The sequence below is a fragment of the Micropterus dolomieu genome, linkage group LG17, assembly GCF_021292245.1.
Source record: "Micropterus dolomieu isolate WLL.071019.BEF.003 ecotype Adirondacks linkage group LG17, ASM2129224v1, whole genome shotgun sequence".
Classification (NCBI taxonomy): Eukaryota; Metazoa; Chordata; class Actinopteri; order Centrarchiformes; family Centrarchidae; genus Micropterus; species Micropterus dolomieu.
The window spans coordinates 26,578,163-26,594,946 of NC_060166.1; the positions used below are offsets into that span (position 1 = coordinate 26,578,163).

At 39.2% G+C, this 16,784-nt stretch overlaps 1 protein-coding gene across 1 annotated transcript in view; it reads right to left on the reverse strand.

Annotated features, from left to right (window-relative positions):
* The window catches only part of plch1 (phospholipase C, eta 1), a 50,125-nt gene that overhangs the window by 29,741 nt on the left and 3,600 nt on the right, over positions 1-16,784 (reverse strand). Inside the window, exons 2-4 of the mRNA XM_046072816.1 lie at positions 4,631-4,808; positions 1,190-1,433; positions 474-603 (exon numbers count right to left, since the gene is read on the reverse strand). Coding sequence (XP_045928772.1) covers positions 474-603; positions 1,190-1,433; positions 4,631-4,808 — 552 coding nt within the window. The remainder of the gene's footprint in view (positions 1-473; positions 604-1,189; positions 1,434-4,630; positions 4,809-16,784) is intronic.

Here is a 16,784-nt window from a genome sequence, read left to right on the forward strand (position 1 = left end):
AGCAAACCTCTCTTTACACTTACACATCCTTTGCCTCTTAAAGTGTCTCTCTCACGAATGAACATGTGAAATATTCCTTGCACATTTATTTGAATTACGCAAATGCGCATGAAAATAAAAAATGCATCAGTAATTTGACGTCAGTGATCTTAAATATTTATGCATAAGGCTATTAAATCAAAGCAATTTTTTTTTTTAATAAGAGCGCTTGATAAATGTATGTAAATGTTTTGGTTATGAATTTGTATTCACCGATGTGGTGAAACCTTGAAAATGAATGTAAGAGCAATTTACTTTGAGATGTAATAGTGAATATCTGTTTGAGTCTGTCTTTTTGTTCTGCTTAGATGTATCTTTTCAATTAGCATCCCACCCTAGTAGTTTATTGTAGGTTGCTTGATTGTAGGGACTACTACTTATAAAGTATGGAGGATTGAAAAAGTAAATGAACTGAAATGGCTTCATATTCTGACCTGAAACATTTGTTTGACCTTCCTGCGTGGCAGGTTAACATTCAGCTTGTGGAGAAGTTGGTAGATCTCTTCAATGTTCAGGAGTCCATCTCCGTTCTTATCAGCCTCCTCAAATGTCTGCTTCAGCCACGTCACACACACGTTAAGGAAAATGAGGTGCGTATTATGTGTATATGTGTATATAAAATTATTAAAATATATAATATAAAATATTACTGGACCGGTGATTTCGTTCGAGCCCTAAACTCAGACAAAGATGTGTCTGACCAAGAACACTGGGCTCGAGTGGATGGAAACAAATAATATGCCACTAGTAGTACTGTTTTTAGAGTGTGTTTCAGTGAGAGTGCCAAACAATCAATCTATTAGTGAAGAAAATAATCAGCAGATGAATCCATAATGGAAATAATCAATCGTTTTTGCCGTCCTATACAAAAGAGTTGAAAATTAACTAACAACTAACTACTACTACTACTAAATCAACTAACTACAACAGTCCTTTTTTTACATTAATGAATGAGTACTAATAATCTAATGTCAAGGCATATAAGATAATATTTTCTCCATTAAGTACATTTTCCTGATTATACTTATATACTAATGTGCATTTTCCATGAAAGACTTGTGTGTGGTCTTAATACTTTTACTTCAGTAAAGGATCTGAATACTTCCTCCATCTTTGGTGATTTATGTGAAGCTCTTTGTTTAAAAGATATTGGTCGTGTGTGCGCTGCCGTTTGGCCAGCGAGTCCTCATCACTGATCCCGGCCATCAGGTAGCGGAGGCCGGTTATCCAGGTTCTGGCTTCTTCTGCATTTGATGTCACCAGGTCAAGGGACTCCATGTGGTTTCCATGGTACACTGTGAAACAGCAGGCCGGGTTCAAGCTGCCATCTGCATGCCGATGGAAGATGTCCGATTGACCACCCTCTGTCACTTTGTACAGCGAATCAATGGTGACTGACAGGGAGAGAAAGTGGGATGGAAAAGAAAATAAAATGCACTCATTAACCCCTTAATGCCGATTGTTGCAAATTCGCATCACACCTCTTCCTTTCAGACTACAGCTGAGATAGCATTTGTATTCCCCAAATGCCTGTTTGTGCATATTGATTACATACCTGAGAACCTTTTGCAAGCACTGGTTTCTCGTTTATGCCTGTTGTCGCTAATTTGCATCATACCTACATCATACCTGAATTTATTTATTTTCTATGTTCTATCGACAAATGAACAATTTCCACTTAATTTAACATCAACCTGAAAGCAAATGAAAACAGAATTAAAAAAAATATTTTTTTATTGTAAATAAATTCTGGCATCAAGGGGTTAATGATTTCTGTCTCTAGTTAACAGACTAAAACCAACAATGAACTTATCCTATGAATAAGTATTTACTGTGTAGCATGTTGTTTTGTATTTTCTGTTTTATTTTGTTTAACCCTTCCTCATGTGTCTTTATTAACTTCACTGTCACTGTTCGTTCATATCTTAGGTTATGATTGTCCTTGGGGCATATATTCATTCTGTGTTTCTTGTTTTTCTTTGATAATCACCTTTCCTCTCATTCCTGACCACTTCACTTCCTCCCCTTGTGATTTTCCCACCTGTGTCTTTTGACTTTCCGTCCAGCCTTCTTTCTAATATTCCTTTCCCAATGTTTTCTGAAGTGTTTTTTCTTTTTGATTTTATCCTGTGTTTCCCTGGGACTTTGCCTGTTTTCTGGACTTTGGATTTGTTTGCATGTGTTGGAATGCTTCACCTGGTTTTAATCCATGCCTACCTCATCACCACTCTGTAAGCTTTTGCCTCTTTTGAGTTTCTAATAAATCAATTAACTGTACTTGCGTTGCCTCTGGTTTCTGCATTTGGGCCCAATCACTATTGCAATGGATGGCATATTCCATCATTTGACTCAATCCCAGATACACTGTAGCACTTAAAAATGGTGAAACTATGTATGTGTGACTTGTTTTTGCAGATTTCCTTTTCAGTTGAGATGAATGGGCTTGAGGCTGAAAGGCACAGACAGGGTGGGGAAGTCGGAAAGTATTGAAAAAACAGAGGTTTTGGTCTTTTAACACCAACCTTATCCTGTAATACTGTAAACACGTGCTTGACATCTCCCATTATAGTATAATGACAGAGGAATGAAGCAGGCAGAATAATCAGTCATGTGTAAAATATAAAAACTGGGATAACAGCAAAGGCTTGCATAGCTTTTAGAAAAAACAACCAAAATTATGTGAGTTCCTCAGTTCCTCTGCTTTTCTATACCATTATAAAAATGCGTAGAGAAAGCAGTTCCTGTAGGCTTCAGAGTCTATCACGGTCTAATGAGATTGGAGTATAAAGTCAGCTATCTTTGGTTCTGTTTCTTTGTTAGAGAAACAGATAAAAAGAGAAACAGCCTGCAGTAAACTATGTCCTGTTATACATATATACAGGAATGTTCTACACATCTGTCTCTTGCATGTTTTCTCGGATGTGATCTATTAATGTGTTGTTAAAGGTGACTCTTTCTATTAAAACTATTCAATAATGACTCTCATCAAGGCACTAATGTGTTTTGCCCAGAACAATGGACCATTATGTTTAATTAATTGATTAAAGAATTAACTATATGATGATTTTATTAAATGAATTGCCTTCTTACCCGCCCCAAAATAATCCATTCCAAAATTATCCATGTCCATTTCCTTATTACACTCAGTTCTCTCATCCCTTTACATAATCTCATCTCTGAAATTCTGCTCTGACTGAAAGCAACAATATGGAAGCCTTATTTTGATCCTGTTCAGAGAGATAACACACACACTGGCACAAACATTCAGAGACAGAACTGGGCAGCTGTTGTGTGTTTCTTTTATTCATGTCAATAGAGAGGATCTAAGAGGCTTATCTAATCCATACATGTACACACTGCCATTTATACAGATGTAAGTACAGGTCCATAGACAGATGTGTGCTTCAGTAGGTTGATAAAACCAGTAAAGTAAAAAAAGGACAATGATATAAATGATAAAATATATGATAATCCGCTCAGAGCTAGAGCAGTGTCTCTGACTCGAATTTTAGAAAAATTCTAGGAAAAAAAGGAGGGTATAGATAGAATACATGGAAAAATAAATAAAACATGCTACAGAAATAAAATTATTATTATTGTGTAAGTTTAATAATATTTCCAGTTTATTGACATGGGTCTTATTTTTGGTCATCAATTCTAGCGGTTTTAACATTGCACTTGCTAAAGATATTGTTGAGTTCTGCAAACACAAGGCATAGTGCAGTGTTCACATCCTGAGTCCCATTTGTGGTTCAGTTTAGGCAGCAAAAGCACTTTGGTTAAGGTTAGGAAAAGATTGCAGTTTTGATTAAATGTTAATAAAAACATTGCGTCTCGTGCTTCAAGTCACTGCTGACTTTTTCTGTGTTAAACCAAGACCATGATCTTTAACTAACCTTGCTGTAGTCGTTGCAAGTGGATTGTTTTGCAAGATCATTTTAAAGGGGCATTATGGAGTTTCCAGCAGCCACTAGCGGTGCGGTTCTAAGATTGCAACCAGGTGTGTGCTTGTACGCGTGCTCGCTTGAACTCATGAGCGAGCATAATCTGAAACAACCGCTTTCAGAACAGAAATCCTGCAATAAACGCAGGAACACCTGCATGCAGGCTGTGGCTTTTCACTCAGACATGTTCAGACTCTGTTTCTTCAATGTTCCCATCTCAGAGGTAGATCAACACCAGCTACGTAACTTTGCTTCATATGACGGCATCACTGTAATTGTTATGCATATGACAAAAAAAATTCCATAATGTCTTTTGCTGGACACTTGTCTTTCAACAACCCCATTTCATAACTGTCACAATTTTGGAGTCTTTACAAGCTCCATCTAGAGCCCACAAAAAACACATTAAACAACTCTTTTTACAGGCTGAGTGCTTCTCTTTGTGATGAGTAAACTCGTGTTAAATCAGTGGAGTGCCCCTTCAACTTAGTCAGTGCAATGTATGTAGAATGATGTAATGATGTGGACTGACTGTAATAAAATTTAAAAATGTTATATACTGTAGCAGCAGCATAAGAGACAATGCAGGACAGTTAGACAAAAGGGAGTGTGTGCATGTGTGTGCATGTGGTTCCATGCATACTCACTCTTCGCCTTCTCACTCTTGCGTGATGGCTTCCAACGAATGCAGGAGCAATGTTCATCCAGGTAGAAGAGTCTCACCAGCCCTTTGGATCCCGCCTTCAGCTTTACCATCTGTGTCCCGGACTGCATTACACTCATGCATCGCTCCACTGCAGAAGAAAAAACACACCAACACAAACACTGGGGTCAGTTGAGCACTATATTAAGACACAAATGGAACAGGTGTCTGGCTTTGAAGAAGTGAGGCAAAGTGACACAGTGTCGCACAGTTAGCCAAGCAACCGGCAGCTGATGTGGATCAGAGTCCAAACTGCAACAGAGATGCTACTGTGTGAACACACAGGGCTGCTTTTCTGTTACCCAGTGACCTGCTGGTGAAAGCAACATAGAGAAGGAAGAAATAGAGAAATCTCATAGAGAGAGACAGGGAGAATGTGTGTCACTCTTTTTTAAGTTTCAAAGGGGGGCTATAGGCTCCACATCATGCTGAGGCAGGAGGAAGCTACAACTGGGCTACAATATTGCAGTGAAGATTTTAAATATCGGTTCACCCAAATTATTAAAAAAAAAAAATCATACTTCTTTACTTGCCTCTGCAGATAGTTTTTGCTTTATGTTCTTGCGTTTCTTCCTCAGTACAAAAAAGGTGAATGCAATTTAGTTTCCACTGAAAAATGTAATTTAAAGAAATCAAAGACAACATATCTTTGCATAATTATTGTCCCTGCTACTAGACAATCCACACACCTCACTGTGAACAGTTTGCATTGGAGCTATTTCTTTGGTAGAAACTAGTCCCAATTTAATCTGTCCATTGGAGGTTTGTGGATCATCCAGAGTGACGGGGACATTGATTCTGAAATGAAAGGTTGCTGTTGAATCGATCAAATTTGCATGGCTAGACAGCAGTAAGTGAGAAAATATTGTGTGAATTCATCCTTTAACCAGGCTGAATTGAACATTGGATAGCAAGGTGTAGCAATTCTTATGGCATTATACTGTGGTACACCGACACACCCACATGCTGATTGCAATTTTCACATTGAGCGAAGGCTCACCTTCTGGTTCTGCATACACATATGTATGTAAATGCTCCGTATTTGTATAGCGCCTTTCTGACCACTCAAAGCACTTTTACACTATATCTGCATTCACCATGCGTAAGTGCTCAAACAGAAACTAACATTCACACACTGGCGGGGGCAATTCAGGGTTCAGTATCTTGCCCAAGGACACTTCAACATACAACCGGGGGGAGCCGGGATTGAACCGCTGACCTTCCAAATAACTGCCAACCCGTTCTACCCCCTGAGCCACAGCCGCCCATTTGCGTCACATAAACAGTCATCCATAGGTGAAGATTCAATAAAGACACTTGAAACGAACAGAAGAATGGGGGGAGAAGGAAGTAATGGTAGAGTGTTCTGGAGAGGAGAACAGCGGGACTCAAATGAACGTGAGATGTGACTTTGTATTTGATTGCTTGCTGAGAAAGGATAAAAAAGAAAACTTTTTACTTGTGACAGCTGGTGGCGGGGATACAGACGGGGATGACAGCAGAGAAACAGAAAAATTTCCATCCTCATTAGTGGAGTGTGTGCATGTATGCCTGTGTGTGTGTGTGTGTGTGTGTGTGTGTGTGTGTGTGTGTGTGTGTGTGTGTGTGTTTGGCAATGCATGTAGTACACAATGTTTCAATGTTTACATGCATTAGTACACAGATATAGCCCATAATTTGTATTTACAGTAAATCAAAGAGCTTTAACACTAAACATGTTGTCAAATCGTCAACATCTCATGTGAGGAAATGTTAAAGAGGTGGTATTATGCTTTTTGGGTGGGTCACTGACCCGCCCTTCTCTGCTTCTGATCGGCTAGTAGTCCTTAACTAGGAACTGCCATGTGCAACTCCCAACAAAGATCATTTAGAGACAAGATGTATCACTCCATAGCTAAAACGAAGCCTTCAACACAGGGTGAAAAGAGGTACAACCTCTAAATAACATTTTGAACCTGAAAATGAGCATGATACCATCTCTTTATAATCTGTTTCTAGAATTCACTCTATACAACCTTGGCTATGAAGTATTCCGGTGTGTGGCCATAGACACACAGTTCAATATTTTACTATCTGAGGCTGCACCCTCTTCCCTCTCTCTAAAAAGTTAACTGCGCAAGATTTAGTGGCATCTAGCAGTGAGGTTGCGAATTGCAACCACCTGTCTAGTCTATTGCTACTCCCCTGCCCACCAGCAATAATAGGCTATCTGGCCAGATTATGGTGCTTAAGTGGCAAAAAATAAAAATAAATACATACTTTGATAGTGATGATGAAATTGATCTCAGTCATGACAGCATCAGTTACTCACATAATCACTTCCTCTTTAGTTGGAGAACGTTTTTTGCGGCAAAGCTTTATTTCGAGTTGAATTGAGAGCTTTTACTTTGAAAAAAAAAATCTGGACAACATAGTGGCAACATAGCCATCAGAAATTCCCTTAAATTTCCTCTGCCTACAGATACTGTAGATAATGAAAATAAGAGTTTGTTCTAAGGAAATGATAACATAACGGTTCATTATGTAAGGTCTTTGCACACACCTGAAAACATGTGGATCTTATATTGCATTTTTGTCAATAGATCCTCAGAAATATTACACACTGGACCTTTAAACAACAGTTTATTTTAATATTAACTTGACCGCAGTGACAGAACAGAAACAGGTATAGGTGAAGAGTAAACCTCCTGATATTATTGTACAAAATAATAGGAACCTTGTTCAGTTCATTAATTTCACATAAATGATAAAAACCATTGTTATCTTACATTTCTCTAATAACATTTTGCTAGACAAAATGGAGAAAATGCACTACCACAATTATGACATTTATGTGAAGTAAGATCCAATATATTGGAGATAATACAGTGCCTCAGTAGAGCTGTCAGTTATACAGCCTTCTCTTAGGAGCTGCTAAGAGTTCAGAGGCGTTCTTAAAGACACTTCAGCTGGTCAGATTCTTGACAGCACGGAGGCTGGAGCTGAAGGGCAGACTCTCCTTGTACAAGGCAATCTCCAAGAGGCACACACACATCCTTAAATTCTATGCTTTGCTTTGCTTTGCTGAATAAAAATAATCTGTACTAAAAGATGACCTGCAGAGCTGCTTGCATTTGCATGTTTTTTTAAACCTTTGTATATTTTTTATGTGAAATGTTTTCAAATTTGTGAGACAATAAAGTTAATCTTGATCTTGAAAGATGACCAGCACATCTTGTTTGTTCCCAATTCTTCTTTTTATCCTATGTAGACATGACTGATAGCAGACGGAAAAACCAGGATGGTTTAATATTGTACTTAAAATGTAAACCTTGGGGAGGCACAAGAGACAGATTAAAAATTGGTTTTGTCAAATAAAAGCAGCAGAAACTGAGATATGTTGAGCTCCAAAACAGTTGGATCCCACACTTCCCACGATGTATCTTAAAACGTCTCTTTATCAGACCCTCCCTGTCTTTTAAATTCCCACGTCTTTCCAAGTTGTCTCCAGAGCCACTGAAGATACTATTCAACTGGGTGAGTAGTACTTCCCATGACGAGTAAACTGATCTTAATAAATAAAATCAGTGGCATGCCCCTTGAAAACACAGCATTAAATGCACATGAACACACATAAAATTACATAGATTTAGAATGCGGAACTGATCACTGTTACATAATACCAGGCCACACCACTGTTGGCAACTAAGAGAGATTTAATATAGCTGTCGACAACTCACTGTGTGCAAGCCCAAGTACACACCTCTTTGAACTTTACTTCCTCAATGTGAATGGAATTTTCTACAACACATAGTTTGTGTGTGAACATACATGGTACTTTTGGTCGAAACGCGGCTTTTGTTTCCTACAACTAAATGTATAAATACCTGTAATCAGATGTGTTATTCCCTGTATAAAATAAAAACAATCATGGAAAATTTGGCAAGGGAGCCTAATGACTCAAAGCCTTCAGGGTAGGACATTTGGAATCTTTGTATCCTACAGAAGCACATATACACAGTCATATGGGGTACTCAAAAATATAAAAATGCGTATTTTGAGACGACATGGGCGATTATCTTCAAAGACAACTAAAGTCAAACCTCTCATGGATCCAAAACATATGTTTAAGCATACTTAACAGAGCACATGCTGTGTAAAGTACTTGTTAGCAGGCTCTCTGTCCTGAGGATAGGCTTAGCTGTTCTCAATATTCAAGGAGTTCTTAAGAGTCATAGATGCTCACTCCATGGATAGCATTATAGCCAATGAATTCATCAGGTTCACATGCTTCTGCTTGAAGCTATTCAAGCAGAATCATGTGAACCTGATGAAAACAGTGAACTTGGGTTCAAATTCCTACGTGTTCCTACGTGTTTTTCCCTCTAACACTTCACTATTGGTTTGCTGAAGCAAGTCTCCATCAGGACATCCAATGACCGATCAGCTCACATTGAAACCAAAAGTCTGTCAGAGGGTTGTGCAAATACAAAGAACAGGAGTCCAGGTAACTGCTATTTTTGCAGTTTTCCACAATTAGCTGGCAATAGGAATGGGTTTATTCTAGAGTGATGGGTAGATCTGGCAATAGTGGTGTGATGATACACCTAACTCACAAGACAAGACAATACACGATATTGGTGAGACGAAATTTTAACCCTATTTTTAAGAAATCTTCAAAATACAAAATATATGACTGACTGGAATAATAGTGTGTGTGTCTGTGTCTGTTTCACCCTTATACTCTGTCATGCTGATATTGTGAGACAGCTTTTCATCTCACAGAGAAATATCTCCGGATATTGTCGTGGTACAAGATCTCGTCACACCTCTGTCTGGTAAGGTTATGTTTTAGCCAAGATTAATGATTTTCAAGGGCCTTTTAAAGCCTACCACTGTTTCTATGTTTGAATTTATGTTAAGTACAAGGGATTACTGATATGAACATCTGTGGTACGTATAGCCACTATGGGCAAATATATCAGATCAGAATCTAAAATAACACAACAAGTCTTTGTCACAGCAGACCCGGAGAAACAATTTGGAGTCATGTTTCTGCCCACGTAATGAATGTAAGTCCAATATTCACTCTTTATATTTATATTTTATATATTCACATTCACATTATTTTTTTATTTAATAATTAATTTTATAATGTCATAAATCATAAACAACAAAAAAACACTTCACTTCATTTCTTGTGTGGCATCCTTTAGGGGTCAGCTACAACACTGGCAAATATTAAAAGTTGACATTGTGCATACATCTATGTTCTATGTCGAGCGTTAAGTTAACTTCTGTTCTTAAGTTATTTATCACACATATATCACAATTATTTGATCATTTTTCACATTGTAAGAATTAATATAAACTCATTTCCGCTCATAATGTATGAGGAAGTATTGTAAAGTGTCAAGTCTTCAGAACTGCAGAAATAGAGCGACACAAACAAGAGACTCTGGAAAATAATTAATCAGAAACAAGAAAATGGGCCTGTTTCATTATTTATCTCACATAGCCCCTTCTGAAATTCACAGCTTCATTAATGATGGAATTCAATGGCGGTCAATGTGGGTTTACTGCAATATTGATCATACCCACACTCTCCGCACCAGAAAGTTCTACTAGGTCTTCGATCTCACTGATTCAGGCCACACAATCCATGACTCAGACCCAGACAAGCTTCCACCAGCACTCTCCTAGTGCTTAGATATGTAACATCATAAATCAGGCCCAAAATGAATAAACACTATTTGAGTACTTGCCCATTCTTTCACAATTCCCTTGGAGAATAAATATGTAAAAGCGTTTTTCCGAGAGACAGTCAGATATATTTCACAGGAAAAAAGCTAAAAGGGAATAAAGAATAAAGCTTTTTTTCCCCATCTAGCTCAACAACCAACAGGAGGCAGCTCTCCAGAAAAAGAGGACTAACATGTACAGATATCAATTCATCACCAGTTTCTATTTCTGTGTGTTGAAACACAACTTAAGATAGTCCACATACTCCCTATTGTTGGTACTGAACATTTTTTCTTCTCCATCGTCTATCTATCTCTGTCACTCCTTGACATTTCTGCAGGCATTCTCCAGTCACTTTACGCTCCATCAGCATGATAAGGACCATAAAGAGTCAAATCTCAAGACTGCGAAGCGGAAGACCCACAGTGATAAGGCAGGGTTAATATCTGCCCAGAAGAGGGGTGCTGCCTCATAATCAAAGATGAGCGGCTTTCAAAAGACCAGTGATGGCTGAATCAAATGATCAGTCCTCTCAGTTCAGTTCACATCTTCACTCAGATCACTTGTCTTGCTTTCCCTTAAGCATTAATGCTCAACCTATCTGAGCATGAGGATTTAGATTTACATTTTAGTTTAAACTTGCAATTCCAGTATCTAGTTTGCAGGAAAATTAATTCAGCATCTTTCTAACCCCACCTGGCATTATATGCAGATTATCCCCACGTGCCAAACCTCATGCTTTGCTGTCGTGGCTACAGTATCTGCACTTTACCAATTGTCTCCTTGCAACCTCACAAAAAGGATTCAAAAAGACAGCCGTATATGCTCCAGCTCCACCCAGGTGTAAAAAAAAATAATAATGTGATTTTCAACTAACAAGTTAATTTTAAAAATACTGTATGTAAAGCATCAGTTTTCTATGTTCGATCACTACTTTTTGGCTTCCAGTTCCTCCCAAGTCTGTGTGTGTGCATTTGCTCCTGTGTATACGTGTGTGTGTGTGTGTGCACGTGCACGTGTAAAAACTCATCATCTCTGTTGGCGCAGAGCAGAGACAGCAGATCAAAGCTTTGGCTTGCCACAGAGGCCCTGGCAATTCAAACATATTTTAATAGGGAGGCGTCTCTGTGATAACCTGATGAACAAAGGCCGTCTTCACTTAGATCCATACAATAAAGGTAAGGCCGCAGACAGCTGTTTTCATTCATAATTTTCAATCTTAACCCCTTAATGCCGATTGCCGCAAATTCGCATCACACCTCTTCCTTTCAGATTGCAGCTGAGATAGCATTGGTATAACCCAAATACCTGTTTGTGCATATTGATTACGTACCTGGGAACCTTTTGCAAGTCCTAGTTTCTCATTTATGCCTGTTGTCACTAATTTGCATCATACCTGAATATTTTCTATGTTCTATAGAGAAATTAACAATTTCCGCTTAATTTAACATCAGCTTGAAAGCAAACACAAGCTGATGACAAGCTGATGAAAACACAAATAATTTTTTTTTATTGTAAAAACTGCTAGTTCCACTAGCCATCCCTAGTTTATAACCAGCTAGGGCTAATATTCCAGTTTTTGGTCTGAGAGTGACGACTAGAACGGACCACAGTCCAAAGATGTATCATATTTTTTTCATAACTACACAAATCCATATTCAGCAACATCTGTCTGATACTTCATGCACTATTCATGTGACATAAGGCACCACCAGCCAGACTTTCCAAGCCAGTTCGACTGTTAATGAAACACAACAAGCATAGAAATCAAACCAAAATAAAACTATCTGAATGGAAGTCTGGCGTCGCAATTTTTCACTTATTGCTCTGTTTCACCTGTTAGCTCTCATGACCCCAAGGTTTGTGTGCTCTAGTTTAATCATGATGTGATTCAGTTTTGGTTGACTCACTGTCAATGAATGACATTTACACATCATTTTTGCCATGATGAGTGGTAAATCACACAGAAGTCAACACAATAACACAAATCTTCTCTTGCATGTAATGAGCAAAAGCTCATTAAGGCACAGGTTCAAAATTATGGTAGCACAACTTGCGCAAAGGGATCATCCTGAGGATACTCTGATACATAAACATGAGCTCCTGCTCTTTTTCTGTGCTATAAATAGCACTAGCAAGCAATATGTTCAAAATGCAATATGTTTGTCCACATAAACACACACGCACACGCACACATATAACCTGTAAAAGACAACCAACAGAGTAACAAAAACATAAGGACAATTTTTTACACAGTTTTTTTACACATGATATGTCGGTTTAAGTGTTGAGAGGTGGAAAATTCAGTGGAAAAATACTTTTGTCTATACAGTCACACAAACACATACACTGACATTAACTTACCAATTAGTGTAAGCCTGCATTTCTGTGGTACAGCCAAGGTGCCACCAATATGGTAAACGTTACGCGCCAGTAGAGTCGCAACAGTTAACACAGCCGATTTTTCAGCAGGACCGTAAATAAAGGGGGATCGTACTTTTTGAGAAGATAATCCAATTGGACCAAATTGAGAAGAACAAATTTCATCCATTTTCTCTGCAGAAAATAAGGAGCTAGTAGGAGTCCTCCTTAGCTCCGTCCCAATGGGAAACCTTTTCAGATGCACATGTAATTTAAAAACTCCTCACTCCAGACTGGCATCAGACAGTAAGCCTCCACACTCCAAACTATGAGCAAGCACCCCAAAACTCCTGCTGTTCATCCTCTGTACTGCCGTCTGATCTGTGGCGGCAGCTTCAACTGTCTTCCCTCTGAAAACACACACACATTTCCACATGTTTCCTGGTCATCTGTTTTCCACTCCCACTTGCTGCTCTTCCTATCCACCCCTCTCTGATGTTCGCAGGTCTATTAGATCATTTGCTGCCGTGTCAGTGTGTCTGCCAACATTGTACAAAGATTTAGTTTTAGCATTTAACAGCTTTGGTATTGTTGCATTGTTTATGGGGTGATTATGAAGAGTAGGGGAGGAGGAGTAGAGTGCAGCAGATGTGTGTCTCTGCATATCAGCTGGGTCCATTAGGGTCAACCAGTGGGATACGGGGATAAGAACGATGACATAACATTCATGATAATGCTCTATGAAAAGATTTAATCGGTTGATGTGTGTGTGTGAGTGTGTGTATGTGTGTGTGTGTGCCACAGGCAGAGTCACCGATAACGCATCTGTCTATCTTGTATTTAAAGCTCTTATATTTCACACAGGCATTGCCCTCCTGAGAGTGAAGTCCTTTTCCTGAAATTTTCAGCCAATAAGGAAAACCCCTTTCTCTTGGAGCAACACAATACCATAACAAAGGAGACTATGATATCACTTTGATAGCTCATCCTATCAACTTTAAAAGCAGCAACAGCTAAAACAGAGGGACAAAGGCTGAGGTAGAGAGAAAAGCTTCACCTCACATATCAATATACATCGTCCCAAATATGTTGTCATTGTTAGAATAAAGAGGCAGCTGATGTTTATTGGTGCTGCAGCTGCTAGAGAATCAAGTCATGAAGACTTGGAGCCTTTCCCAGCATGCATTATAGGTGAAGGGCAGGCGAACAGTCTGAATCATTTGTCGGTCAGGGCTAACACAGATAAACAGACATTCATATTCATACCTGTGGGACAACTAGAGTCTCTAATCCACCTCATGTGTGTTTCCAATGGATGGAAACATAGGAAACCTGAATGAATGCAGGGATGACATGGATTGCACACAGAAAGGGGTGGAGCTAGTCACTCAGACATAATGTAATTCACTGGCTAGTTTGTGTACATGGAAAAAAAATAGTTATGGTTAGTTAATTTAAAAATAGGCAAATAACCCAACAGCTGTGATTCTGATAATATATTGTTAATTTCTGATTGGTGCATGGAAACACACACAATCACCATACTCGAACAAGGCCTCACCCACTTCAAAAAGTGCAAATATAGAAATATCACGTCATTTCAAATAACCAGTAAGCTTAGTGTTCATGAAGGATCCTGTCGCTAACAGGACAAAGCTAATTAAGAAAATCCAATAACTCCTTAACCTAAATGATAAAACTGTTTGTTTATAATTGACTTCCAACATGATCCATCTGAGCATTTTCTGACAGTACTTCTGTGGTTAAGTTCAACTAAAAGTACTTGGTTGACTAAAGCGTAATTTATACTTCTGCATCGAATCAACGGCGTAGGTGACGGTGTAGGCTACGGCCTACGCAGAAGCTACGCCGTCGCCTGACGTGCACCTCCTCAAAAATTTAACTACACGTCGAGTCGACGTAAGCACTGTGATTTGTCGGCTGGGAAGCCTCGCAATGCCGCCGAGCCGACCGGAAGTACCCAGCACTTTGAAGTAACGTTTACCAGCGGCCTAAACGGCAGCGGTAACACAGTGAATCAATATATTTGACCGTCGCAACCCGAGCGAAATGACTCGTTTCGCTATCAGAATGAGATCCATTCGGTCGACAACATTTGAAAAGGCTACACCAGCCGCACGTATACAATTTTAACCCCATTTACTTTTGCGGAGGGCTAAACCAGAAGTTAGCCTGCTCGGGCCGCAAAAGTCAACACGGTGTACGCTGCAGCATTACTGCCAACTAGCGTTTGGGGGTGTAATCGCAGAATGACGGACACACCTACGCACAAGTATAAATGCATGGCATGACCCTACACAGGAGTGTAAATGGGCCTTAACTTTGATAACGGTGGTGTGAACTAAGTATACAGGGTCCTCATGGAAGGAGGGCCCACAGAGAGGCTGTTTACGCCTGGTATTAGAATGCATCTCCTAACCAGATTGTATCTGGATATGATTTTACCTGACTGCATTTACACCTGGTATTAATATGTGATTGCACAACTGAACATCACATCCTTCTCTCATTTGCGTGGGTCCAAAAAGTGTTTTAAAACTATAGATAGTATAAAAAGGTCTTTTTCCACTCCAATTTGTTTACTTCCATGGATTATACACCCATGTTTTGCTCTTTCTTCAGCGTTGCACTGATATATCTCAGCCTGAAAGTGCTACCTTTCTTCATAATGTGTAGTCATTTCTGTTATTTAAGGAGTTAATATTGTGTTTAACACAACAGTGCATGAGTTCACAAACGGACAAGTCTAGTTCACCAAAAACATGAGCATGTTCAATGATTGCCGCTGTTTGAGCATGTTTATGCAAAACACAGTATGGATACACTAACTGTCTGCACTGTCAGACTGTTGTAGTTTATGTATGTGGCTATACAATACATTTTACATTTATATTTACTCATTTACCTGACACTTTCATCCAAAGCAAGAGATACTAGAATGAATAGCTGTGATGTGGGGAGGGGCCCATCGGCAATGTCTATGTACAAGGTCCAGAATTTTGTGCCATGCCCCTGTATGCGGCCCACTGAATATGCGCAGTAGTGTTTTGCCCGCTGCCCCCACTCGCAAGTTCCCACTCGGCCCATAGACTTTACGTTGTGATGGCGGTCCACACATGATTTACGTGAATGACTAATCATTCATGCAGCACACCTGGACACACCACCGCTCACTGAACAGATCTCTGCCTCACTGCCACAAACAACTGTCTCCACCTGCTGGCATGTAAAGCTGTCTGCTCCCAGCGCTGTTCCAAAGAATTCTATTCCCGTCATCATCACGCATATACCAGTAAACCGAAATGTGCACATCCCACACAGAAATATTAGTAATCTCTTAAGGATTAGGACAACTGCACCAACTCCAGCACCCAGAACAAACTCATTTAAAATGTCTCTCTTCAATGTGAGATCACTTTCAAGTAAGACTTTTATCTTAAATGATTTTATCTTGTCTGCAAATCTAGATTTTATGTTTTTAACTGAATCATGGTTGCAAATGAATGACTATAGCCAGCTAGCTGAACTGTGTCCGCCTCAATATGATTGTTTTAGTCAACCGAGGGTCAGTGGTCGTGGTGGTGGGCTAGAGAGCGTGTATAGGAAAAATTTTAAATGTCATCAAGTACGCTGTGATGAATTTAACTCCTTTGAAGTTCTCACTCTTAAAGTTGGAGGGCTGCAACCTATCATATTTGTTATAATTTATCACCCCCCAAAACCGCCTGGAGGATTTTTATCAGAACTTCCTGAATTTTTATCTACTCTGGTTTTAAATTATGACAGAATTGTTCTTTGTGGCGATTTTAATATTCATGTTGATGACCCCACCAATGTTAATGCAACTGACTTTTTAAATATGGCCACTTCTTTTAACTTCAAACAACATGTCAAAGGGCAAACATATAACCGTGGTCATACACTGGACTTGGTTTTTACCCTGGGTGTCAGCATTTCCTCTGTGGAATTAGTGGACATGACCATATCTGACCACA